General features: G+C 51.6%; 1 protein-coding gene and 1 pseudogene across 7 annotated transcripts in view; both read left to right on the forward strand.

Moving 5' to 3' along the window:
* Positions 1-3174, forward strand: part of DHRS3 (dehydrogenase/reductase 3) — a 50714-nt gene extending 47540 nt beyond the window's left edge. For all 7 annotated transcript variants that reach the window (XM_055261708.2, XM_055261706.2, XM_063631159.1 and 4 more), the window contains one exon: positions 2660-3174. In XM_055261708.2, coding sequence (XP_055117683.1) covers positions 2660-2744 — 85 coding nt within the window. In that variant the 3' untranslated portion in view covers positions 2745-3174. The remainder of the gene's footprint in view (positions 1-2659) is intronic.
* LOC129472780 (uncharacterized) lies at positions 983-1083 on the forward strand (annotated as a pseudogene).
* Positions 3175-10554: the final 7380 nt, after the last annotated feature.

The following is a 10554-nucleotide window of genomic DNA, read 5'->3' on the forward strand; positions in this document are numbered from 1 at the left end:
CAAGGGCCAGGCTGGTGCCTGCTCTCATGCGACATGCACTCCCAGGAAAACTAACTTCTGCCCTGGCTGCTGGGACATGGTGAGCCCCAGCTGAGGGGCTGCCCCAAAACATGCAGGGCACAGAAACCTCGAAACCGAGGGGCAAGCCCGATCAGCCCTCTCTTCCCCAAACTCAAAGCCCTTTCAGAGGCACAGGGAAGGGGGCACCCAGGGGCATCCAGGCCACACCTCGGCCTCCCTCAGTCCATCCTGATCTCAGGTCTGAGATGCTCCTCAGCCATCTCTAGGAGCCCCTAGTTGATCAGGGGCTCAGGTCTTCACTGAGGTCAGGCTGCCACCCTCCACCTCAGGGGAGCTTCTTAGAAGCCTTCCAGAGCTTTCTAGAGAAAAGTTGGTCTAGAACACCTCAGCGCTCTCCACAGTAAGCCCTCAGCCTTCATTTTCCAACCTTCCCCACAACTACTTTTGAACAGGAAGCAGGAGCCACCCCCCTCCGCATTCTCTGAACTGCATCCCTCCTCACCTTCCCCAGGAGAAAGCAAGGCTCAACTCTAATACCACCACCCCCAGGAAGCCTTCCAGATTGCTCCAGCTGGAAGTGAACCTTTTTCATCTTGTACTTAGAGTGGGCCAGGACCCTTCAGTTTGAGTCACCAAACAGCCTGAGGGCCCTCTCTGTGCTAGGCCCATGTGAGGGCCTGGGGATCAGAGATGAAATACCCACCACGAAGGCCCCCACAGGCTTGACAAGTAAACGGGTGGGAACTACACCAGGGCTTGCTGGGGAAGCGCCGGAGCTCCAGCTGTACAAGAAGAAGCCTGAGGGTGAGCCCAGGACACTTCCCTGGAGGATATGACGCCCAAATCGAACCTGATTCCTCAGATCCACACGGTCATCTTTGTGGAATCAGGGGCAGTTGGGATCGATGGATCTATGAGCTGCCTGTGGGCGCCAAGATGCTAAGAGCTTGGTTTTGAAAGTGTGTTGTATGAAGGGAGAGAAGGTCAGCACTCCCCTCGACAAGGAGCACACACAGGTTAAGCCATTGTCACCTACTTAGTGGCATCTAACCATCATTTGTTTTTAATGGGTACAAAAAATAGACCGAATAAACAAGTCTTTGATAGCACAGCAGGGTGACCATAGTTAATAATAATTTAATTGTACGCTTAAAAATAACTAAAAGGGCCAGGCACAGTGGCTCACACCTATAATCCCAGCACTTTGGAAGGCCGAGGCGGGCAGATCACCTGAGGTCAGGAGTTCAAGACCAGCCTGGCCAACATGGCGAAAACCCGTCTCTACTAAAAATACAGAAATTAGATGGGCGTGGCGGCACATGCCTGTTATCCCAGCTACTCGGGAGGCTGAGGCAGGAAAATCGCTTGAACCCAGGAAGCAGAGGTTGCAGTGACCCCAGATCATGCCACTGCACTCCAGCCTGGGCAACAGAGTGAGACTCTGTCTCAAAAAAAAAAAATAAACATAAAAATAAATAAAAAAGCTAAAAGAGTATACTTGGATTATTTGTAACACAACAGATACATGCTTGAGGTGATGGATACCCCATCTACACTGATGTGATTATTATACATTTGCATGCCTGTATCAAAGTATTTCATGTACCCCATAAATATATATACCTACTATGTACCCACAAAAATTAAAAATAAAAAAATGAGCTCTGTTTCAGGATCTAGGAAAAAGATAAAAATTTTAAATTAAAAAAAAAGTTTGCTCTGACCACTCACTCTCTGCCTTTTTAAAATATATATTTTAAAAAGAGTGTGTGTCTGTGTGTGTGTGTGTGTGTGTGTGTGTGTGGTGTGTGGTGTGTGTGTGTGAGAGAGAGAGAGAGAGAGAGAGTTTTACTCTTGTCACCCAGGCTGGAGTGCAACGGCGCGATCTCAGCCCACTGCAACCTCCGCCTCCCAGGTCATGCAATTCTCCTGCCTCAGTCTCCCGAGTAGCTGAGATTACAGGTGCTCGCCACCACGCCCAGCTAATTTTTGTATTTTTAGTAGAGACAGGGTTTTGCCATGTTGGCTAGGCTGTTCTCGAACTCCTGAGGTGATCCACCCACCTTGGCCTTCCAAAATGCTGGGATTACAGGCACGATCCACCACGCCCAGCCTGAAAAGAATTTTTAAGACGGTCTGGCTCTGCCACCCAGGCTGGAATGCAGCGGTACAATCTCAGCTCACTTCAACCTCCGCCTCTTGGGTTCAAGCCATCCTCCCACCTCAGCCTCCCCAGTAGCTACGACTATAGGCACATGCCACCATGCCCAGCTAATTTTTGTATATTTTTGTAGAGACAGGGTTTCACCTTGTTGCCCAGGCTGGTCTAGAATTCCTGGGCTCAAGCGATCCGCTCACCTCGGCCTCCCAAAGTACTCAGATTATAGGCATGAGCCACCGCGCCCAGCCTCCCCCTGCCTTTTTAACAGCTGCTTATCCACTTACTTGAAAGCTCTTCCTCTGGGGAGGGTGGGGGTTTGGGGAGAAACTGGTGTGTGGCTTGGAGGGGTGGGGAGCACCTTCAGGAACCAGCCCTCCGCTGCCCCATCTCACATGGCCACCAGCGACCCAGCCCCTGGATCCTGCCCCGCTGACCATCGCTGACCATCACTATCTTCTTTTCTTCCTCTCACTCCAGCATACTTCCACAGGCTGCACTCGAGGAGATCCACAAATTCTCAGGAACCTACACCTGCATGAACACTTTCAAAGGGCGGACATAGAGACAGGATGAAGACATGCTTGAGGAGTCACAGAGTTTGGGGGCCACAGCACCTGGGCACACACCCGAGCGCCTGTCCATTGGCATGCTTCTGCTGGGTGGGCAGGACAGCTCCTGTACCCAGTGAAGAATCTGGCTGCCCCTGGGCCAGTCCCAGGACCTTTGCACAGGACTGATGAGTGTAACTGACCCCCACAGGGAGGCAGGAAACCAGCCGGAAGCCACCTTGACACTTTTGTACATTTCCAGTTCTGTAGAGTTTATTGTCAATTGCTTCTCAAGTCTAACCAGCCTCAGCAGTGTGCATAGACCATTTCCAGAAGGGTCTGTCCCCAGATGCTCTGCCTCCCGTTCCAAAACCCACTCATCCTCAGCTTGCGCAAACTGGTTGAACGGCAGGAATGAGAAATAAAGAGAGATGGCTTTTGTGAGTTCCTTTGTTCAAATCTTCGGTGGGCAGTTGGGAGGGAGCCAGTCCCAACCACAAAACTCCATCCTTTGAGAGAGAACTGGTCTGTTCAAGGTCCCCAACTGCCAAGGGTGGAGAGAAGGGGGCCGAAATCAGGAGAGAAAGTGGAGCCAGGCCTAGGGGCAGAGAGAGGTGCTGGGTTCCTTGCCGGCTCCACCAGGCCCCTCCCAGCAGCCATGGGTTGAGGCCGCTTTGTCTCCTTGGTGTGACCTTTATGAACCAGTCTGCAGACAGCTGGCCACAGCTAGAGATGCCCTCGGTCCTGCCATGGCACCACCAGCCTCTAGGCCACCAACTCAGGAGAGCAAAACCAGTGTTTATGGAGCACCCACTGTCTACCTAGGGTGTGTGTGGTGCAGAGAGGGGAATGTTGCTGAGAAGACCACCAGTACAAGAAGCCAATAATCTGGTTAGGAAAGGATCACAAGTCACCGGAAATACAGTGACAACTCCTCACCATAAGGCCAGTGCCGAGGGGTGCTACAGACCGAGTCCCATTTGATCACAGGGCAGGGGGAGGTCTGGAGTGGCAGAAGAGATTGGCCCAGGTTCCATCAATGGGACAAAGTCACGGCCAAAATGACCTAGTAGAGATGCCCCCTGCTTCCTCCGGGGCGCACGCTCCCTGCTGCCACAAGCTTAATAAACCTCACCTTGGGTAGCGGGGAAGAGAGTGGGCCATGTCATTTCATATCAAGTAGGCTCCATTCATACAGCTCTTGCAGATGGGTGCCAGGGTGGCAGGAGGGGAGCAGGCAAGGTCCCCGGGAGGTGAAGGAGGTCACAGCCCTCTGACCCAACCCAGGAGCTTCCCCAAGAGTCACATAAAGTCTTAACTTACATGCAAACCTCAGGCTGAAACCTCCCAGTTTAGAGAATATTAGACATGGCTCAGGTGATCATCAGTCTGGTCTATGTGCAGAAATGCCAGGTCACGATTATAGCCGTGCTTTTTTTTTCTTTTTTCTTTTTTTTTTTTTTTCAACATGGGAACTTGCTCTGTCACCCAGGCTGGAGTGTGGGGTGGAATGGCACAATCATGGCTCACTGCAGCCTCGACCTCCCGGGCTCAAACAATCCTCCATGGCAGCCTCCAGAGTAGCTGGGATTACAGGTGCGTGCCACCACGCCCAGCTGTTTTCTTTTTATTTTTCGTAGAGACAGGGGTCTTGTTATGTTGTCCAGGCTGGTCTTGAACCCCTAGGCTCAAGCAATCCTCCCTCAGCCTCCCAAAGTGCTGGGATTACTGGTGTGAGCTACCACGCCCGGCCTGTAGCCACTCTTGATTGAGTACCTAGAATGAAGGCCAGTCCCCAGGCATAACATTTTAACTCTTCATTATCCATGCCACTTGGCAGCAGCTGAAGACCAAAAAGACACAACTCCGAGACCACTCTGGAGACTTCCAACAGCCTTGATGTGGAGCAGCCAGAATGTGACGCCCAAATCTCCAACAATGAAGGTTTCTGCCTTATTATTGCTACTTGTCCTTCAAGAATGGCTACAGGTGTGTTCTGTGTCATCTTCGCTCTGAAACTCAGGCTGACCAGGGGGCCTCTGGGAGGATGTCTTGTGGCACAGGGTAGACATACCTGGTGAACTGTGCGCTGGCTCTTGAAGTTTCTGCCTGGAAACAACACTGTCACTTCTGCTCACATTTCACTGGCCGGAACAGGTCACGTGGTGGAGTCTGTTATTAACATAGCAGGAAATACAATCCCGCGTGGAGGAGCAGTCACTAGTTCTGAACCAGGCTGCCACGCCAGGGAAGAAGACATCACGAGCAAAAATTAAAATATAGGTTGAGGACAGAGGGAAGCAGATGTATGGCTTCCAACTGCAAGCCCAAGGACACAGTGACTTTTGGGAGGGCACAGAAGGTGCTAAGCAGAGCTCTAAAGAGGCAACTGTCAGTGTTCGCCTCACGCTGAACTTATTTAGGTCCTCACTCTGTTGCCCAGGCTGGAGTGCAGTGGCCTGATCATGGCCACTGCAGCCTCCACCTCCCAGGCTCGAGCAATCCTCCCACCTCAGCCTCCCGAGTAGCTGAGACTACAGGCATGTGCCACCACGCCTGGCTCACTCATTCATTTTTTATAAAGATAGGGTCTCGCTATGTTGCCCAGGCTAGTCTAGAATTCCTGGCTCAAGCAACCCGTCTGCCTTGACTTCCCAAAAGAAAGCTGGGAGTACAGGTGTGAGCCACTGCACCTGGCCCACACTAACCTTTTGAAAAGTGGTATTATGAAGCCCATTTCATAAGTGAGAAGACACTCGGCAGGGGAAACCCTTGCCCAGGTTGGTGGGCTTGTGAGCACTGGAGCCAGGTTTTTTTTTTTTTAGAGCGACAGGGTGTTTCTCTGTTGTCCAGGCTGGAGTGCAGTGGCATAGTCATAGCTCACTGCAGCCTGGAACTCCTGGGCTCAAGGGATCTAGAACCAGTTCTGCCTGACCCCCAAGTCCCCTTGCTGACTACAGTACCAGGTGACAGCAAACGACGAGGCCCCAAGCCAGGACCCATCTCCTTTTTGGTCCTTGAGGACATGTTACCAAAGTATGGGGGGTTGCTAAAGACGTCCTCCTGGAATGTCCACACCCATCTATCGCCCTACCCTTAGTGTGTCTAGACGCAAGTGAGCCCACAGGGCAGATGCCTCTCACTGGCTCTCCCGGGAAACAGGTTGGGGATGAGCACGTCTCAGTGGGCAGGGATAAACGAGGAGGATGAAGTGGGGGTCTTGTCTTAGTCCCGATTTTTCTGACCATCCTTGAGCTGCAGACAGACTTGTGTCCTCATGGTGTGGCCCCAGCCCAGCCTTTTGGAGAGGATTTGACTCCTGAGGTTTCCATGAAATTGCATTTGGCCTGCAGGCCAGGAGTGCAGCAAGGATCCCTGAAGTCTGATTGGACTCTGGGAGTTGCAAGCCCTGCCAGCCCTCCCCAGTTACATTAAGAACCAATCGCTGTGTTAGCAGAGTGGGACCCTGGCTTCCCAGAGCCCCAGGGGCTTCTGACAGCAGGGCAGGGCCTGGTCCCACCCCACCCCCTCCCTCTCAGCCAGGAGCTTTCAGTCTTTTTCTGGATCTTTTCCCAGAGGAACCAAAAGAAAAAGCACTGGGCAGAATCCCAGGAGGCCCCATTCTGGTCCCTCTCCCAGAAGGTTTGGCACTCAGAGAGCCTTGAGAGTGAGCGTGGAGAGCTAATTCTGTCCTTAGCTTGGCCATGCAAAGAAGAGTGACAAGTGCCAAACCCCCAAGGGGCAGGATGGGGCAGGCCAACCCTGGGAAGAGAACTTGGGTCCTGGGAAATAACCTCGTTGCCATGCTTAGGGTTCCTCCCCATCCCCAAGAAAACCAGATTGGAGGTAGGGATCCAGCCCAGGGAGGCACCAGACCCAAGCCCCATGCTGGCACCGTGCCAGGGGCCTGGACTATCTGGCCTGCTGAATGGTCAGGAATTGAGTCTGTGGCCACTGCTCTGCTCCCGGGGGACAGAATGCTTTGACAAATGGAATTCCTTCTTCTTGAGCCAAACTGATGTCCAGGAGGGACCAGGCTGACAGAAAGCTCCTGGGCTGATCACACGGAAAGCCCTGCCTGATGAGGCAGACAGCCCTTGCCCCTGGGGATGTCCCAGTTCAGTGGGGATCAAAAAAGGAGCCAAGTCACAGATACAGGAACTCCACTGCCTCAGTCCTAATCAGCACAGAAGGAAGAAGATGGTTGTGGTTTGTGGACAAGGGGGTCATCTATGGTGAGAAGCAACCCCCACCCACCACAGCACATCTGGGACTTCTGACCCTGAGGGGTCTTCTCTGATATTCAGGAGAGGCCTTCCAGGGGAAGCAGGTCTGTGGTAAGAACCCAGAGGTCTACGCCTGTGAAGAGGGCTTCTATATATGGGCACCCCTCACTTGAGGAAAAGCCAGGAGGTGACAAATTCTCTTGTATTAGTTCATTCTCACACTGCTATAAAGAACTACCCAAGACTGGGTAATTTATAAAGAAAAGAGGTTTAATTGGCTCATGGTTCCACAGGCTGTACAGGAAGCATGGCTGGGGAGGCCTCAGGAACCTCACCCTCGGGAATCATGGCAGAAGGCAAAGGGGAAGTAATCACATCTTCACATGGCCAGCAGGAGAGAGACAGAAGGGGAGAGTGCCACACACTTTTAAACAACCTGAGCTCATGAAAACTTACCCACTATCGCAAGACTAGAAAGGGAGAAATCTGCCCTCGTGATTCAATCACCTCCCACCAGGTCCCTCCCCCAACATTGGGAATTACAATTCAACATGAGATTTGGGTGGGGACACAGAGCCAAAACGTAAAATTCCATCCCTGGCCCCTCCCAAATCTTATGTCTTTCTCACATTTCAAAACCAATTATGCCTTTCCAACAGTCTCCCAAAGTCTTAACTCATTCCAGCATTAACTCAAAAGTCCAAATCCAAAGTCTCATTTGAGACAAGGCAAGTCCCTTCTGCCTATGAGCCTGTAAATCAAAAACAAGTTAGTTACTTCCATGATACAATGGAGGTACAGGCATTGGGTAAATGCTCCCATTCCAAAGGGGAGAAGTTGGCCAAAATAAAGGGGCTACAGACCCCACACAAGTCCAAAACCCAGCTGGGCAGTCATTAAATCTTAAAGTTCCAAAATAATCTCCTTTGACTCCATGTATCACATCCAGGCCAAGATGACACAATAAGTAGGCTCCCAAGACCTTGGGCAGCTCCACCCCTGTGGCTCTGCAGAGTACAGGCCCAACAGCTGCTTTCACAGGCTGGTGTTGAGTGCCTATGGCTTTCCAGGCACACAGTGAAAGCTGTTGGTGGATCTACAATTTTGGCATGAGGAGGACAGTGGCCCTCTTCTCACAGCTCCACTAGGCAGTGCCCCAGTGGGGACTCTGTGTGGGGGCTACAACCCCACATTTCCCCTCCGCACTACTATAGTAGAAGTTCTCTGTGAGGGCTCCACCCCTCCAGCAGACTTCTCTCTGGACATCCAGGTGTTCCATACATCCTCTGAAATCTAAGTGGAGGCTCCCAAGCCTCAACTCTTTCCCTCTGCGCACCCACAAGCCCAGCACCACGTGAAAGCTGGCAAGGCTTGGGGTTTGCACCCACTGAAGCAATGGCCCAAGCTGTATATTGGCCCCTTTTAGCCACAGCTGGAGCATCACGTCCCAAGGCACCAGGGCTCTGGGCCTGGCCCACAAAACCATTTTTCCCTCCTAGGCCTCCAGGCCTATGATGGGAGGGGCTGTGCAAAGTTCTCTGACATGCCCTGTAGGCATTTTCCTCATTATCTTGGCTATTAACATTCAGCTCCTCTTTACTTAAGCAAATTTCTACAGCCTTGAATCTCTCTCCCAAAACACAACAAAAAATGGGTTTTTCTTTTCTACCACATGGTCAGGCTGCAAATTTTCCTAACTTTTATGTTCTGCTTCCCTTTTAAATACAAGTTTCAATTTCAGACCATCTCTTCGTGAACACATATGAGCATATGCAGTTAGAAGCAGCTAGGTCACCTCTTGAATGCTTTGCTGCCTGGAAACTTATTCTGCCAGATACCCTAAATCAGCTCTCTCAAGCTCAAAGTTCCACAGATCCCTAGAGCAGGGACACAATGCTGCCAGTCTCTTTGCTAAAGCACAGCAAGAGTGACCTTTCCAATTCCCAGTAAGTTCCTCTTCTCCATCTGAGACCATCTCAGCTTAGACTTTACTGTCCATATCACCATCAGCATTTTGGTCACAACCATTCAACAAATCTCCAGGAAGTTCCAAACTTTCCCTCATCTTCCTGTCTTCTTCTGAGCCCTCCAAACTATTCCAACCTCTGCTTGTTACTCAGTTCCAAAGTCACTTCCACATTTTCAGATATCTTTATAACAATGGCCCACTTCTCTGATATCAATTTTAGTGCCATTCTCACACTGCTATATAGAACTACCTGAGACTAGATAATTTATAAAGAAAAGAGATTTAATTGACTCACCATTCCACAGGCTGTACAAGAGGCATGGTGGCGGAGGCCTCAGGAAATACACAATCATGGTGGAAGGGTGAAGGGGAAGTAAGCACATATTCATATGGCAGCAGGAGAGAGAGCAAAGAGGGAAGGGGTACACCTTTTTTTTTTTTTTGAGACAGAGTCTCACTCTGTCACCCAGGCTGGAGTGCAATGGTGCAATCTCAGCTCACTGCAACCTCCACCTCCCAGGTTCAAGCAATCCTCCTGCCTAAGCCTCCCAAGTAGCTGGGACTACAGGCGTGTCACTACTCCTGGCTAATTTTTGTATTTTTCATAGAGAGGGGGTTTCACTATGTTGGCCAGGCTGGTCTCGAACTCCTGATCTTGTGATCCACCCATCTTGGCCTCCCAAAGTGCTGGGATTACAGGTGTGAGCCACCGAGCGTGGCCAGGCCTACATATTTTTAAACAACCAGATCTCGTGAAAACTTACTCATTATCATGAGAACAGCAAAGGGAAAATCTATCCCTATGATTCAAACACCTCTCAACAGGTCCCACCCCCAAACCTGGGGATTACAATTCAACATGAGATTTGGGTGGGGACACAGAGCCAAGCCATATCATCCCTCAACCCAAAAGGAAGACTTGGGGACATCCCTGGCATGCTGAGCTCCCTGAGAGTGGGGCTGTCACACTGTGATGTGATTTACAGATATTTGTTACCACATTGCTCTCCATAAACGAGGGCTGCCCACTATGAACCAGAATTGGCTCAGCCTGGGCCAGGGGGCCACTACCTCTGAGCTGCACAGGGTCCAGTCCCCACCCCCACCTCTCACAACCCCCTGAGGCACTCAGCTCACAGCAGCCTTGGTGCTCAGATGCCCCTTCCAGGGTGCCCCAGTTCTCCCAGACCCACCAGGAGGCCAGGGGACTCCCCAAGAGGTGGGAGGCCCTGATATTTGGAGGGAGGAAATTCACACTCTGGAGTTCCACTGGCCTGGGTTCAAATCCTGGCTCTGCCGACTTTTAGTGTGATGTCAACTTTTTTCACCTGCAGAGCAGAGGTGATGCAGGTCCCTACTTGCCTCCTGGGACTGTGGTAAACATCCAGTGCTCGTGGGATCTAAGAAGGCCCTGTGAACTTCTGAGGGCGTGGTGTGATGCTGGTGGCTCCCACGGCTCCCAGCCAGGTCCCAGCTGTCCCCCAGGACACATGGGCTCACTGCCTTGGTTTGGCCTGTGACAGCAGCATCCTGCAAAGCCTGGCTGGTTCCCATGTGATTGGGGTGGGATGAAGCTGTGGCTCGGAACACACCAACATGGGCTGGGCGCAGTGGCTCACGCCTGTAATC

Source organism: Symphalangus syndactylus, chromosome 22 (assembly GCF_028878055.3).
Source record: "Symphalangus syndactylus isolate Jambi chromosome 22, NHGRI_mSymSyn1-v2.1_pri, whole genome shotgun sequence".
Classification (NCBI taxonomy): domain Eukaryota; kingdom Metazoa; phylum Chordata; class Mammalia; order Primates; family Hylobatidae; genus Symphalangus; species Symphalangus syndactylus.